The 17792-nt window shown below is 39.8% G+C and overlaps 1 protein-coding gene across 3 annotated transcripts in view; it reads right to left on the bottom strand.

Annotated features, from left to right (window-relative positions):
• Positions 1 to 355: 355 nt before the first annotated feature.
• Positions 356 to 17792, bottom strand: part of dnai1.2 (dynein, axonemal, intermediate chain 1, paralog 2) — a 57291-nt gene continuing 39854 nt past the window's right edge. For all 3 annotated transcript variants that reach the window (XM_061932223.1, XM_061932221.1, XM_061932222.2), the window contains exons 19-20: positions 6959 to 7144; positions 356 to 1031 (exon numbers count right to left, since the gene is read on the bottom strand). In XM_061932223.1, coding sequence (XP_061788207.1) covers positions 930 to 1031; positions 6959 to 7144 — 288 coding nt within the window. In that variant the 3' untranslated portion in view covers positions 356 to 929. The remainder of the gene's footprint in view (positions 1032 to 6958; positions 7145 to 17792) is intronic.

Genomic DNA, 17792 nt, shown 5'->3' with positions numbered 1-17792 from the left:
CTATGTCTCCCGGCTGGCCTGGGAACGCCTCGGGATCTCCCAGGAGGAACCCCCGCTGCCACCTCGGATAAGCGGAAGAAAATGGTCGGATGGAAGTATAAACCATTTATCATTTCATTGCCACTCAAATAACAAAAGTGTATTACAGTTTATTCAATTTAACATATTTTGCAAGCAGTCCCTGCTAAAAGTGTCACTTGAATAGCTCTAGGTATGACCCTAAATAGTGTTTGCATGCATACTTACAGTGGGACCTACAAATGGGCTAGGCACTGCTCTTTTTTCTTATTCTTGGTATTGAAATTGTCAGAGTTTGTAGGACACGAACCCCAAGATGCAGAGAAGGCGGAAGGCATTGTGCAAGAAAACATGATTTAATTAAACACTAAGGCAAAACAACAAACAAAAGGGAAACAACAAAAGGCGCGCACAAGGCGGAGAACAAACTTGGCTATGAACTAAAATAGCACAGAGGCTAACTGTGGACAAGAAACAAAAACACTTACTGTGACACGAAGGAACTAGGACATGAGCAGAGTGAAACAAAAGTAGACAGAGCTACAACGACAAGTATTAAGAACAACGACACGACAGGTAGGAACGACAATAATCCAGCAGTCACTGGAGGAGAAGGCAGGTTTAAATAGCAGCTGGCTGATTGACACCAGGTGTGGCCAGGTGCCAATCAGTCACAGCTGAGGGGACACAGCACTCAGGGAGACAAGTAGGAAATAACCAAAATAAGAGCGCCGACAGGAAATAAAGACAAACAGAGGAAAAACTCAAAACATAACTAAACTGTCAGTGACAAACCTGACAGAAATACACTCTTTGATAACAGGTTGACATACAATCGCTGACAAAAACCAGACTTCCTCTGCAGAAGGGAAAAGAGTTGATTGAAGGAACAGACGAGATACCATGAGGGTCTAGTGGGTACTCTGCTCCGGGTCCCGCAGTAGGCTGAGGAGCTTCTCCATCTTGGCGACTTCCACTTCAGGACCTTCAGGCAACTCTTGACCTTTCTTGCACTACGAATACAACACAAAGGGATTTAACATTGCGTCCATCAAAACTCCATTAGACTGCAGGCTTCCAGTTAGGGTTGTACGGTATACCAATACTTTTTTTGTTTTGGTGTTGTTTACTTGAGTCATATTGCAGTCTACACGTATCTGTTATGTGTGACTGCCATCATATTGCAGTCTACACGTATCTCTTATGTGTGACTGCCATCATATTGCAGTCTACACGTATCTGTTATGTGTGACTGCCATCATATTGCAGTCTACAGGTATCTCTTATGTGTGACTGCCATCATATTGCAGTCTACACGTATCTGTTATGTGTGACTGCCATCATATTGCAGTCTACACGTATCTCTTATGTGTGACTGCCATCATATTGCAGTCTACACGTATATCTTATGTGTGACGTGTAGACTGCAATATGATGGCAGTCACACATAAGAGATATGTGTAGACTGCAATATGATGGCAGTCACACATAAGAGATACGTGTAGACTGCAATATGATGGCAGTCACACATAAGAGATACGTGTAGACTGCAATATGATGGCAGTCACACATAACAGATACCTGTAGACTGCAATATGATGGCAGTCACACATAAGAGATACGTGTAGACTGCAATATGATGGCAGTCGCACATAAGAGATACGTGTAGACTGCAATATGATGGCAGTCACACATAAGAGATACGTGTAGACTGCAATATGATCGCTTTGATTTGATTGGCTGGTGCTGGCTGTCTGGGGTTATTGCGGCTGCATATTTTGTGCTACGTGCATGTCTTTTGTTCCTACTGTAACGACGTGGTCGCATAGTGATGCGGGTGTGGTTCTCCCAAGGATGCAGACGGCTTCGGACACAGCTTGCAGGTAGGAAAATGATTTATTTAAAATATAAATCATTCGATGAACAAACAAAATACATGCACGTAGCACAAAAGGCAAAACAAAAGGACTAGCGTGGGAGCTAGCAGGCAAAATGGCATAGCGTGAAAAGCTAGCGGGAATCAAAGTTGTCGTTATCAGTTGTATGGGAACAAACTAGGAAGCCAAACCGAGTGAGGCCAGGGCAAAGACTAAATAGCCCTCTGATTAGTGCCCGGGCAACAGGTGCGCGTCCCGAACACTAACCAGAGGCAGGTGAATGTAATCGGTTGACATGGCAACTGAAAACAAACAAAATCAAGGTGCTGAAAACACGTGACTCAAACATAAACAAACTATGATCCGGGCAGCGGATCGTAACAGTAGGACTGTTTCTAAAATGCCCAGGAAAAAGTGATAGTTGTCTGCTTCATGTTTTAAAACATAGCAAGAAGACACAAGTAAGGAAATGGTCATAGCTGCGACTTGTTTATCATTTGCACACAGTCTTAGTAGATCACAGAGTACATGCAATTTTCTAGATTGCTCATGCTATTTAGTGCTTGTTGTTTGGGATCTTAGCAGATCAAGCCCTTTGTAAGACGAGCTGTAGGTCTGATGTCATGCTTCCTGTGTTCATTGATATCAAAACAATGCAAAAGGAAAATACACATTTATTGACTCCAGATACTTCCAACCCAGCAGGCACAAGACATTGATACAACATTGATTGTACATACATGTATTTTTAAAAATGACTTTTAAACATCCATCCATCTTCTTCCGCTTATCCGAGGTCGGGTCGCGGGGGCAGCAGCCTAAGCAGGGAAGCCCAGACTTCCCTCTCCCCAGCCACTTCGTCCAGCTCCTCCCGGGGGATCCCGAGGCGTTCCCAGGCCAGCCTCCTACCGGTCGGACGTGCCCGAAACACCTTCCTAGGGAGGCGTTCGGGTGGCATGCTGACCAGATGCCCGAACCACCTCATCTGGCTCCTCTCGATGTGGAGGAGCAGCGGCTTTACTTTGAGCTCCCCCCAAATGACAGTGCTTCTCACCCTATCTCTAAGGGAGAGCCCCGCCACTCGGCGGAGGAAACTCATTTCGGCCGCTTGTACCCGTGATCTTGTCCTTTCGGTCATGACCCAAAGCTCATGACCATAGGTGAGGATGGGAACGTAGATCGACCGGTAAATCGAGAGCTTTGCCTTCCGGCTCAGCTCCTTCTTCACCACAACGGATCGATACAGCGTCCGCATTACTGAAGACACCGCACCGATCCGCCTGTCGATCTCACGATCCACTCTTCCCCCACTCGTGAACAAGACTCCGAGGTACTTGAACTCCTCCACTTGGGGCAAGATCTCCTCCCCAACCCGGAGATGGCACTCCACCCTTTTCCGGGAGAGAACCATGGACTCGGACTTGGAGGTGCTGATTCCCATCCCTGTCGCTTCACACTCGGCTGCGAACCGATCCAGTGAGAGCTGAAGATCTTGGCCGGAGGAAGCCATCAGGACCACATCATCTGCAAATAGCAGAGACCTAATCCTGCAGCTACCAAACCAGATCCCCTCAACGCCCTGACTGCGCCTAGAAATTCTGTCCATAAAGGTTATGAACAGAATCGGTGACAAAGGGCAGCCTTGGCGGAGTCCAACCCTCACTGGAAACGTGTCCAACTTACTGCCGGCAATGCGGACCAAGCTCTGACACTGATCATACAGGGAGCGAACTGCCACAATAAGACAGTCCGTTACCCCATACTCTCTGAGCACTCCCCACAGGACTTCCCGGGGTACACGGTCGAATGCCTTCTCCAAGTCCACAAAGCACATGTAGACTGGTTGGGCAAACTCCCATGCACCCTCAAGGACCCTGCCGAGAGTATAGAGCTGGTCCACAGTTCCACGACCAGGACGAAAACCACACTGTTCCTCCTGAATCCGAGGTTCGACTATCCGGCGTAGCCTCCTCTCCAGTACACCTGAATAGACCTTACCGGGAAGGCTGAGGAGTGTGATCCCACGATAGTTGGAACACACCCTCCGGTTCCCCTTCTTAAAGAGAGGAACCACCACCCCGGTCTGCCAATCCAGAGGTACCGTCCCCGATGTCCACGCGATGTTGCAGAGTCTTGTCAACCAAGACAGCCCCACAGCATCCAGGGCCTTAAGGAATTGTTGTATTTGTCTTGTAGAATATTGGTAAGGAAAAGACCAAATTTCAATGTCAACTCAATGTCAAAACCTGACATTGAATAAACGTTGTCATAAAGCATGTTGTTTCAACGTTGTATTTGTGTTGTAGAGCAGTGGTTCTCAAATGGGGGTACGCGTACCCCTGGGGGTACTTGAAGTTGTGCCAAGGGGTACGTGAGATTTTTTTTTAAATATTCTAAAAATAGCAACAATTCAAAAATCCTTTATAAATATATTTATTGAATAATACTTCAACAAAATATGAATGTAAGTTCATAAACTGAACATCAAATCAAGTAGGCTATTCCATTCATTACAATGCAACAATGCAATATTCAGTGTCGACAGCTAGATTTTTTTTGTTCCATAAATATTGATGTGAAGAAATGTTTAGAATTAAGTTCATGAATCCAGATGGATCTCTATTACAATCCCCAAAGAGGGCACTTTAAGTTGATGATTACTTCTATGTGTAGAAATCTTCATTTATAATTGAATCATTTGTTTATTTTTCAACAAGTTTTTAGTTATTTTTATATCTTTTTTTGCAAATTGTTCAAGAAAGACCACTACAAATGAGCAATATTTTGCACTGTTATACAATTTAATAAATCAGAAACTGATGACATAGAGCTGTATTTTAATTATTTATCTCCTTTTTTCAACCAAAAATGCTTTGCTCTGATTAGGGGGTACTTGAATTAAAAAAATGTTCACAGGGGGCACGTCACTGAAAAATGGTTGAGAACCACTGTTGTAGAGTATTGGTTGGAAAATGACCAAATTCAATGGTGCAATCAAGGTCAAAACCCAACATTGATTGAACGTCGTCAAAAAGCATGTTGTTTCAACGTTGTATTTGTGTTGTAGAATATTGGTTGGGAAATTACCAAAATTCAATGGTCCAATCAAGGTCAAAACCCAACATTGATTGAACGTCGTCAAAAAGCATGTTGTTTCAACGTATTTGTGTTGTAGAATATTGGTTAGGAAATGACCACATTTCAATGTCAAATCAACGTCAGAACCCAACATTGAATAAACGTTGTCAAAAGCATGTTGTTTCAAAGTATTTGTGTTGTAGAATATTGGTATAACCAAATTTCAATGGTCAAATCAACGTCAGAACCCAACTTTGATTAAACGTCATCAAAAAGCATGTTGTTTCAACGTTGTATTTGTATTGTGGAATATTGGTTGGGAAATTACCAAAATTCAATGGTCCAATCAAGGTCAAAACCCAACATTGATTGAACGTCGTCAAAAAGTATGTTGTTTCAACGCATTTGTGGTATAGAATATTGGTTAGGAAATTACCACATTTCAATGTCAAATAATCGTCAAGACCTGACATTGAATAAACGTTGTGAAAAGCATGTTGTTTCAACGTATCTGTGTTGTAAAATATTGGTTGGGAAATGAAATTTCAATGTCAAATCAACGTCAAGACCTGACATTGAAAAAACGTTGTCAAAAGCATGTTGTTTCAACATATTTGTGTTGCTGAATATTGGTTAGGAAATTAAATTTCAATGTCAAATCAACGTCAGAAACTGACATTGAATAAACGTTGTCAAAAAGCATGTTGTTTCAACGTATTTGTGTTGTAGAATATTGGTATGACCAAATTTCAATGGTCAAATCAACGTCAGAACCCAACATTGATTAAACGTCATCAAAAAGCATGTTGTTTCAACGTTGTATTTGTGTTGTAGAATATTGGTTGGGAAATTACCAAAATTCAATAGTCCAATCAAGGTCAAAACCCAACATTGATTGAACGTCGTCAAAAAGTATGTTGTTTCAACGTATTTGTGTTGTAGAATATTGGTTAGGAAATGACCACATTTCAATGTCAAATAATCGTCAAGACCTGACATTGAAAAAACGTTGTCAAAAGCATGTTGTTTCAACGTATTTGTGTTGTAAAATATTGGTTGGGAAATGAAATTTCAATGTCAAATCAACGTCAAAACCTGACATTGAATAAACGTTGTCAAAAGCATGTTGTTTCAACGTATTTGTGTTGTAGAATATTGGTATGACCAAATTTCAATGGTCAAATCAACGTCAGAACCCAACTTTGATTAAACGTCATCAAAAAGCATGTTGTTTCAACGTTGTATTTGTATTGTGGAATATTGGTTGGGAAATTACCAAAATTCAATGGTCCAATCAAGGTCAAAACCCAACATTGATTGAACGTCGTCAAAAAGTATGTTGTTTCAACGCATTTGTGTTGTAGAATATTGGTTAGGAAATGACCACATTTCAATGTCAAATAATCGTCAAGACCTGACATTGAAAAAACGTTGTCAAAAGCATGTTGTTTCAACGTATTTGTGTTGTAAAATATTGGTTGGGAAATGAAATTTCAATGTCAAATCAACGTCAGAACCTGACATTGAATAAACGTTGTCAAAAAGCATGTTGTTTCAACGTATTTGTGTTGTAAAATATTGGTTAGGAAATGACCACATTTCAATGTCAAATCAACGTCAGAACCTGACATTGAAAAAACGTTGTCAAAAGCATGTTGTTTCAACGTATTTGTGTGGTAGAATATTGGTATGACCAAATTTCAATGTCAAATCAACGTCAGAACCCAACATTGATTAAACGTCATCAAAAAGCATGTTGTTTCAACGTTGTATTTGTGTTGTAGAATATTGGTTAGGAAATTACCAAATTTCAATTGTCAAATCAACGTCAGAACCTGACATTGATTAAACATTGTCACAAAGCATGTTGTTTCAACGTTATGTTTGAGTTGCTTAGCGTCAGAACCTAATTCAACAAGTTCTCAACGTTGTTTCAATGTCTTGTGCCTGCTGGGAAGCCGGTTTCTTGATAAAAAATGGATTACCTTTGGTTTCTTGCGGAGGTTGGGAGAGAGTTTCAGACTGATAACGCAGCCTCGGTTGTCCCCGACGATGATGATGGGATGGATGGGATTAAACTCCAGGTGAGTCAGCTTGCTCTTGTTTCTGGCCACCACCGGCTGCTGGCAGATCGCCTGGTACTTGTTGATGCTCAGGTCAAAAACATGAACCTGAGAAACATTAAATTGGACCACTCAATAGTACAGCTGTATCAATTATGTCTTTACAGAGATAATGCACAGTTTCTAGGTTTATTATTGTGGTATTTTCCCCCCAGTCATGCAGCTTGGTAGGCTTTTATTATGCCTCGTTGTGGCCAATGACAGCATAATACAGAAGAGACCGTGTACTGTACGTCTTCAGAAGGTTCTGCACTCGTTGTCTGAGGTACAAGAAGTACAGCCTTGGTAACGATGACAGAACGTTGCTTCAAGTTAGACAACAGCCAGAGGTGGGTAGAGTAGCCAGAAATTGTACTCAAGTAAGAGTACTGTTACTTTAGAGATTTATTACTCAAGTAAAAGTAAGGAGTAGTCACCCAAATATTTACTTGAGTAAAAGTAAAAAGTATGTTGTGAAAAAACTACTCAAGTACTGAGTAACTGATGAGTAACATACACACACATATATATATATATATATATATATATATATATATATATATATATATATATATATATATATATATATATATATATATATATGTGTGTATATATATATATATATATATATATGTGTGTATGTATATATATATATATATATATATATATATATATGTGTGTATATATATATATATATATATATATATGTGTGTATGTATATATATATATATATATATATATATATATACACACACATATATATATATATATATATATATATATATATATATATATATATATATATATACACACACACACATTTATATATATATACACATATATATATACAGTATATAATTTATATTTATTTATTTTGCCGTTTTTGTTTACATGTTAAAGGTGTTTTAATGAATATACATGCATGTTTAACACATATAGATTCCTTTCTTTCATGAAGACAAGAATATAAGTTGGTGTATTACCTGATTCTGATGACTTGCATTGATTGTAATCAGACAGTAGTGATGATAACGTCCACGTTTTCAAATGGAGGAGAAAAAAAGTTCCTCCTTTCTGTCTAATACCACATGAAAGTGGTTGGTTTTTGGCATCTTATTTGTCCAGCTTCCATATTCGTTTTTATACACTTTACAAGAAATACATTGGCGGCAAACTCCGTAGCTTGCAAGCTTGTTTGCGCTGGCTTTCGGAGACTCTTATTTTGGAAGCGCAGGCGCAATGGAGCGGCACTTTTATTGTGAAGACAGGAACTGTGCAGTCAGTCTTTAGGCTTTTGACGGGATGTACGGTTGGAATAAAAAATGGTCTTTTTTCCTTCACACTTTTGATTGATCGATTGGAACTTTTATTAGTAGATTGCACAGTACACTACATATTCCGTACAATTGACCAATAAATGGTAACACCCGAATACGTTTTTCAACTTGTTTAAGTCAGGTCATGTGACCCCTGGCTCTGTTTGATTGGTCCAACGTCACCAGTGACTGCATCTGATTGGTGGAACGGAGTGAACGTCACCAGTGACTGTATTTGCTGAAACGCAGGCACTATGAAGGTCTGTTTTACAGACCAAAACAAACAAAGCGTGCATTAACAGATCGATAAAAATTAGTAGCGAGTAGCGAGCTGAATGTAGATAAAAGTAGCGGAGTAAAAGTAGCGTTTCTTCTCTATAAATATACTCAAGTAAAAGTAAAAGTATGTTGCATTAAAACTACTCTTAGAAGTACAATTTATCCCAAAAGTTACTCAAGTAGATGTAACGGAGTAAATGTAGCGCGTTACTACCCACCTCTGGTTGTGAAAGCGATCAATCACACCATGGGGTGAAAAAAACAACAACAAACCGTGGACCTAAACCACAATCGACTCTACTGGCTCTCCAGTGTCAATGTAGAAGGAACCACAGAGAAAATTACAAGTCAGAATAAAGCCCAAGAGGGCATTTGTGGTTCCTTCTACATTGACACTGGAGAGCCAGTAGAGTCGATTGTGGTTTAGGTATGTACATGTACAGTGTTACACCATTTTCTTTCAGTTCAGTGGGATTTTTGCTTTTTTTTATCCTCAATTTATGAAGTCAAGTCCCTTTTTAGCACACTGACCGCTCAACATTCATTCATTCATTTATTTTCTAACGCTTATCCTGTTCAGGGTCATGGTGGTGTCTCGTGATGGGTCCGGCAACACCGATGCATCGGCGCATGCGTCGAGCTCATAGAGCAAAACCCTGTGTCGGTGCGCGTACCGCTTTTAGAAAGTCACGTGACCGATCATGAGCTGTTTTGGTCACGTGACCGATACGCGAACTGTGTCGCACTGACGCCTCCTCTGTGCCCTGTGAGCGGCTCTTTTCTACAGCCGGAGTAATAATAACTAAGAAGAGAAATCGTCTAAAATGTAATACGTCGGAAAAACTTTTCTTTTTTTTTTTTAATAAAAATGTATAAAAAAAATAAAATTAAAAAAATTCCCAGTCCACAATCATCCACAACACGTTCTCTTAGATTTCCATGTTATGATACATGTTCACATTATTTATTGACTGTATCTAAAAAAGATACAAATATATTTATATTTAAATGAAGATATGAAATAATCCTAAATGAAATACAATGACTTGGTTTATATTATTGTATATACTAGGGCAGGGGTCACCAACGCGGTGCCCGCAGTCACCAGGTAGCCCGTAAGGACCAGATCAGTCGCCCGCTGGCCTGTTCTAAAAATAGCTCAAAGAGCAGCACTTACCAGTGAGCTGCCTCTATTTTTTAAATTGTATTTATTTACTAGCAAGCTGGTCTCGCTTTGCTCGACATTTTTAATTCTAAAAGAGACAAAACTCAAATAGAATTTGAAAATCCAAGAAAATATTTGAAAGACTTGGTCTTCACTTGGAATAAGCGGTAGAAAATGGATGGATGGATGGGTCTTCACTTGTTTAAATAAATTCATTTATTTTTTACTTTTAGAAATACAATTTTAGAGAAAAAAATACAACCTTAAAAATGATTTTAGGATTTTTAAACAAATATACCTTTTTACCTTTTAAATTTCTTCCTTTTCTTTCCTGACAATTTAAATCAATGTTCAAGTAATTTTTTTTTAAATTATTGTAAAGAATAATACATATTTTAGCTTCTGGTTTTTCAACGAAGAATATTTGTGAAATATTTCTTCAAACTTACTATGATTAAAATTCAAAAAAATTATTCTGGCAAATCTAGAAAATCTGTAGAATCAAATTTAAATCTTATTTCAAATTATTTTGAATTTCTTTTTTAAAAAAATTCTGGAAAATCTAGAAGAAATACTGATTTGTCTTCGTTAGAAATATAGCTTGGTCCAATTTGTTAAATATTCTAACAAAGTGCAGATTGGATTTTAACCAATTTAAAACATGTCATCAAAATTCTAAAATGTATCTTAATCAGGAAAAATGACTAATGATTGTTCCATAAATTCTTTTTTTAATTTTTTCAAAAAGATTCAAATTAGCTAGTTTTTCTCTTCTTTTTGTCGGTTGAATTTTGAATTTTAAAGAGTCAAAATTGAAGATAAACTATGTTTAAAAATTTATTTTAATTTTTTTTCGTGTTTTCTCCTCTTTTAAACCGTTCAATTAAGTGTTTTTTTCATCATTTATTCTCTACAAAAAACCTTCCGTAAAAGGAAAAAAAAAATGTATGACGGAATGACAGACAGAAATACCAATTTTTTTTATTTTTATATATATACATTTATTTATTTAGCTATTCTTGTTTAAATCACACTTACGTGTAACTTACAAATGACAATACCGTATTTTCCGCACTATAAGGCGCACCTAAAAACCACAAATTTTCTCAAAAGCTGACAGTGCGCCTTATAACCCGGTGCGCTTTATATATGGATTAATATTAATATTCATTTTCATAAAGTTTCGGTCTCGCAACTACGGTAAACAGCCGCCATCTTTTTTCCCCGTAGAAGAGGAAGTGCTTCTTCTTCTACGCAAGCAACCGCCAAGGTAAGCACCCGCCCCCATAGAACAGGAAGCGCTTCTTCTTCTACTGTAAGCAACCACCCGCCCGCGTAGAAGAAGAAGAAGCGCGCGGATATTACCGTACGTTTCATTTCCTTTGTGTGTTTACATCTGTAAAGACCACAAAATGGCTCCTACTAAGCGACAGGGTTCCACTGACTTTTGATATTCCTGTGAACCGCACTGTGGATACAACGGGAGCACGTACGGTGAATATTCGCACCACAGGGAATGAGAAGTCATCCTTCACTGTGGTTCTAGCTTGCCATGCTAATGGCCAGAAACTTCCACCCATGGTGATATTCAAAAGGAAGACCTTGCCAAAAGAGACCTTTCCAGCCGGCGTCATCATAAAAGCTAACTCGAAGGGATGGATGAAGAAAAGATGAGCGAGTGGTTAAGGTAAGTTTAAGTTTACGCGAAGAGGCCGGGTGGCTTTTTTCACGCAGCTCCGTCCTTGTTGATATACGACTCCATGCGCGCCCACATCACGCTGGTTTTTAATATATTATTAAAGTTTGACTGACCTATCTGACTGTTTTTTTGACATTCCTTTAGCGCAGTTAGATGCGGCTTACAACACGGGGCGGCTTATAGGTGGACAAAGTTTTGAAATATGCCGTTCATTGAAGGCGCGGCTTATAACTCAGGGCGCCTTATGGTGTGGAAAATACGGTATATTTATTTATTTAAGTGTGTATCAAACTGGTAGCCCTTCACATTAATCAGTACCCAAGAAGTAGTTTTTGGTTTCAAAAAGGTTGGTGACCCCTGTACTAGGGCATCAAATCAGTGTCAGTTGAGTCGGTCCATAGGTTGCCTGTAGGGATTTTTAATGTCCAGCAGATGTCAGTATTTAGTGACACAGTATCGACACAGTATCAATACAGTTTTGCAATGTGTCGAAATGCTTCATGACGCCTCATCAACCCATCACTAGTGGTGTCTTACTGTGGATGTCGCTTCCTCGCAGTCCCACTGTCAGACACGGCACAGGAGTCCAGCGTGCAGGTTTAACAAGGTTTTTAATGATCGTATGTTTTTATGCAAAGTTTTCTCTCTCAGAACGAGACTTTTCAGTCACGCTCCAAACTTCCTCCTCTTAAAGACAACAGATGATTAGATTAACACGTACCACCTGTGAAATCTAATCACCTGCCAGCTGTGTCTCGCCGTCAGCACATGCCCCGCCCCTGCCCGATGGCGCTCGTTCTCAGCACCACGGACAGCGGCGGTGACTTTTACTCCTACAGGCAGCGCTGGCTACACCTAACCATAACCCCACACTTACAAACAACCATTCACTCCTATTGACTATTTAGAGCAGAGCTATCCGAAGTGCGGCCCCGGGGCCATTTACGGCCTGCAGCTAAGTTTTAAAGGCCAATGGCACATTGTAAAAGTACTATTACAAATATTCCTTCAGAATTTTCGTGGCATTTTTGTTTTTGAATGGTCATTGCTTCAAAAAACAAAAACACAACAAAATCAATGTTATGAATTATTGACTTATTCAAGGCTCAAATTACTTCAAATCAAATAATCCACTTTAAAGGGGAACATTATCACCAGACCTATGTAAGCGTCAATATATACCTTGATGTTGCAGAAAAAAGACCATATATTTTTTTAACCGATTTCCGAACTCTAAATGGGTGAATTTTGGCGAATTAAACGCCTTTCTAATATTCGCTCTCAGAGCGATGACGTCACAACGTGACATCACATCGGGAAGCAATCCACCATTTTCTCAAACACCGAGTCAAATCAGCTCTGTTATTTTCCGTTTTTTTCGACTGTTTTCCGTACCTTGGAGACATCATGCCTCGTCGGTGTGTTGTTGGAGGGTGTAACAACACCAGCAGGAACGGATTCAAGTTGCACCAGTGGCCCAAAGATGCCAAAGTGGCAAGAAATTGGACGAAATGTGTTCAAAATACGAGGCTGTGGGGAAAGCCGACGAAAATGGTCAGTCGTTTGTTCCGCACACTTTACCGACGAAAGCTATGCTACAACAGAGATGGCAAGAATGTGTGGATATCCTGCGACACTCAAAGCAGATGCATTTTCAACGATAAAGTCAAAGAAATCTGCCGCCAGACCCCCATTGAATCTGCCGGAGTGTGTGAGCTATTCAGGGACAAAGGACCTCGGTAGCACGGCAAGCAATGGCGGCAGTTTGTTCCCGCAGACGAGCGAGCTAAACCCCCTATCGACCCTAGCTTCCCTGGCCTGCTGACATCAACTCCAAAACTGGACAGATCAGCTTTCAGGAAAAGAGCGCGGATGAGGGTATGTCTACAGAATATATTAATTGATGAAAATTGGGCTGTCTGCACCCTCAAAGTGCATGTTGTTGCTAAATGTATTTCATATGCTGTAAACCTAGTTCATAGTTGTTAGTTTCCTTTAATGCCAAACAAACACATACCAATCGTTGGTTAGAAGGCGATCGCCGAATTCGTCCTCGCTTTCTCCCGTGTCGCTGGCTGTCGTGTCGTTTTCCTCGGTTTCGCTTGCATACGGTTCAAACCGATATGGCTCAATAGCTTCAGTTTCTTCTTCAATTTGGTTTTCACTACCTGCCTCCACACTACAACCATCCGTTTCAATACATGCGTAATCTGTTGAATCGCTTAAGCCGCTGAAATCCGAGTCTGAATCCGAGCTAATGTCGCTATAGCTTGCAGTTCTTTCCGCCGTGTTTGTTTGTGTTGGCTTCACTATGTGACGTCACAGGAAAATGGACGGGTGGTTATAACGATGGTTAAAATCAGGCACTTTGAAGCTTTTTTTAGGGATATTGCATGATGGGTAAAATTTTGAAAAAAACTTCGAAAAATATAATAAGCCACTGGGAACTGATTTTTAATGGGTTTTAACCCTTCTGAAATTGTGATAATGTTCCCCTTTAAAAAAAATGTTGGGTAAAATATGTTAATTGTGTTTGCCATAAAAAAACAGGGTTTTCTTTAACAAAAAGGGAATAAAACATGAAAACATTTTTTTTAATAAAAAAATCCAACCTTTACATTGACAGAGAGATCTGAAGTTAATCTAGATGTTCAATTAAGCGTTGAGAAAAAACAACTTATTTTTCAATATTTTGATGACTCTTTGGGATCCCCGGGACCAAACTTGAGGGGAGTCCTAAAGTTAAAAAAAAATCTGTATATTTTAAAAATCAATAAAATCATTTTTAGTGTGTTGCCCTCAGTGGAAAAAGTTTGGACACCCCTGATTCAGAGACTCCAATTAATCAAAAATATATGTGTCTTGTCCAGGGGTGTACCCTGAATGCAGCTGGGATAGGCTCCAGCACCCCTGCCACCCCCCATAAAAGGGACAAGTGGTAGAAAATGGATGGATGGATGGATGTTTATTGTGTTTGCCATTAAAAAAACAGGGTTTTCTTTAACAAAAAGAGCATAAAACATCCATCCATCCATTTTCTACCGCTTATTCCCTTTTGGGGTCGCGGGGGGCACTGGAGCCTATCTCAGCTACAATCGGGCGGAAGGCGGGGTACACCCTGGACAAGTCGCCACCTCATCGCAGGGCAGCATAAAACATGAAAAAAATAAAAATAAAATCCAACTTTTACATTGGCAGAGAGATCTGAAGCTAATCTAGACGTTCAATTAAGCGTTGAGAAAAAACAACTTATTTTTCAATATTTTTATGACTGAGACCCTTTGGGTTCCTCTTGGACCAAACTTGAGAGGAGCCCTAAAGGTTAAAAAAAATCTGTATATTTAATTGGTTATAAAAATGAATAAAATCATTTTTAGTGTGCTGCCCTCAGTGGAAAAAGTTTGAACACCCCTGATTCAGAGACTCCAATTAATCAAAAATATATGTGTCTTGTTCAGGGGTGTACCCTGAATGCAGCTGGGATAGGCTCCAGCACCCCCCCCCCCCCCCCCACGACCCTGAAAGGGACAAGTGGTAGAAAAAGGATGGATGGATGGAGTAATATAAACCTTCACCTCTAACCCTAACCCTAACCCTAACTCTAACCCTAAACCTAACCCTAACCCTAACCCTAACCCTAACCCTAACCCTAACCCTAACCCTAACCCTAACCCTAACCCCAACCCTAACCCTAACCCTAACCCTAACCCTAACCCCAACCCTAGCCCTAACCCTAACCCTAACCAACTATTTTTCTTTATGCCTAACCCTAACCCTAATCCTAATCCTAACCCCAACCCTAACCCTAACCCCAACCCTAACCTTAACCCCAACCCTAGCCATAACCAACTCTTTTTGTTTATGCCTAACCCTAACCCTAATCCTAATCCTAACCCTAATCCTAACCCCAACCCCAACCCCAACCCTAACCCTAACCCTAACCCAACCCCAACCCTAACCCTAACCCTAACCCTAACCCCAACCCTAGCCCTAACCCTAACCCTAACCAACTATTTTTCTTTATGCCTAACCCTAACCCTAACCCTAACCCTAATCCTAATCCTAACCCTAACCCTAACCCTAACCCTAACCCTAACCCCAACCCTAACCCTAACCCTAACCCTAACCCCAACCCTAGCCCTAACCAACACTTTTCTTTATGCCTAACCCTAACCCTAATCCTAATCCTAACCCTAATCCTAACCCCAACCCTAACCCTAACCCCAACCCCAACCCCAACCCTAACCCTAACCCTAACCCCAACCCTAACCCTAACCCTAACCCTAACCCCAACCCTAGCCCTAACCAACTCTTTTTCTTTATGCCTAACCCTAACCCTAACCCTAATCCTAATCCTAACCCTAATCCTAACCCCAACCCTAACCCTAACCCTAACCCCAACCCCAATCCTAACCCTAACCCCAACCCCAACCCTAACCCCAACCCTAACCCTAACCCCAACCCTAGCCCTAACCAACTCTTTTTCTTTATGCCTAACCCTAACCCTAATCCTAATCCTAACCCTAACCCCAACCCCAACCCCAACCCTAACCCGAACCCTAACCCTAACCCTAACCCCAACCCCAACCCCAACCCTAACCCTAACCCTAACCCTAACCCTATACTATCATGTTCCACGTCTATTGATGGTACTTATTACCAGAGGTGGGTAGTAACGTGCTACATTTACTCCGTTACATCTACTTGAGTAACTTTTGGGATAAATTGTACTTCTAAGAGTAGTTTTAATGCAACATACTTTTACTTTTACTTAAGTATATTTATAGAGAAGAAACGCTACTTTTACTCCGCTACTTTTATCTACATTCAGCTCGCTACTCGCTACTAATTTTTATCGATCTGTTAATGCACGCTTTGTTTGTTTTGGTCTGTCAGACAGACCTTCATAGTGCCTGCGTTACTGGTGACGTTTCACTTCGTTCCACCAATCAGATGCAGTCACTGGTGACGTTGGACCAATCAAACAGAGCCAGGTGGTCACATGACCTGACTTAAACAAGTTGAAAAACTTATTGGGGTGTTACCATTTAGTGGTCAATTGTACGGAATATGTACTGTACTGTGCAATCTAATCATAAAAGTTCCAATCAATCAATCAAAAGTGTGAAGGAAAAAAGATACTTTTTTATTTCAACCGCACGAGGACGTTCCTGTCTTCACAATAAAAGTGCCGCTCCATCGCGCCTGCGCTTTCAAAACAAGAGTCTCCGAAAGCCAGCGCAAACAAGCTAGCAAGCTACGGAGTTTGCCGCCAATGTATTTCTTGTAAAGTGTATAAAAACGAATATGGAAGCTGGACAAATAAGATGCCAAAAACCAACCACTTTCATGTGGTATTAGACAGAAAGGAGGAACTTTTCTTCTCCTCCATTTCAAAACGTGGACGTTATCATCACTACTGTCTGATTACAATCAATGCAAGTCATCAGAATCAGGTAATACACCAACTTATATTCTTGTCTTCATGAAAGAAAGGAATCTATATGTGTTAAACATGCATGTATATTCATTAAAACACCTTTAACATGTAAACAAAAACAGCAAAATAAATACATATAAATTATATACTGTATATATCAATGTATATGTATGTATGTATGTATATATATATATATATATATATATATATATATATATATATATATATATATATATATATATATATATATATATATGTATATATATATATATATATATATATATATATATATATATATATATATATATATATATATATATATGTCTTAATAAGGTTATCCAAAAAATAGTGCTCGATACCGTAGTAGAGCGCAATATATGTATGTGTGGGAAAAAAAAATCACAAGACTATTTCATCTCTACAGGCCTGTTTCATGAGGGGGGGTACCCTCAATCATCAGGAGATTTTAATGGGAGCATTCACATACCATGGTTTATATAGGGCACAGAGTGGGTGGGTACAGGCTGGCCTAGGGGCGTGGTGATTGGCTCATGTGTTACCTAGGAGGTGTTTCCGTCTATGGCGGCATGTTGTTACAATTTCGCTGCGCTTGTTGAGGGATGACAGGTCTGGACGGTAAATAATAAACAGTTTCTCTTTCAAGCATAGGTTGCATCTTTTATTACCACTATTGTAAGGTGTGCTGGATGCAAGAATTTGCAACTAACATTGGACACAAATTCCTCAATCTGATTGACAAACACTTTCCCAAAGACAACACCCTAAGAAAAGTATTCAACAAGAACAACATTAAATTG

Source organism: Nerophis lumbriciformis, linkage group LG38 (assembly GCF_033978685.3).
Source record: "Nerophis lumbriciformis linkage group LG38, RoL_Nlum_v2.1, whole genome shotgun sequence".
NCBI lineage: Eukaryota > Metazoa > Chordata > Actinopteri > Syngnathiformes > Syngnathidae > Nerophis > Nerophis lumbriciformis.
This window is presented reverse-complemented; position numbering and strand designations above follow the sequence as displayed.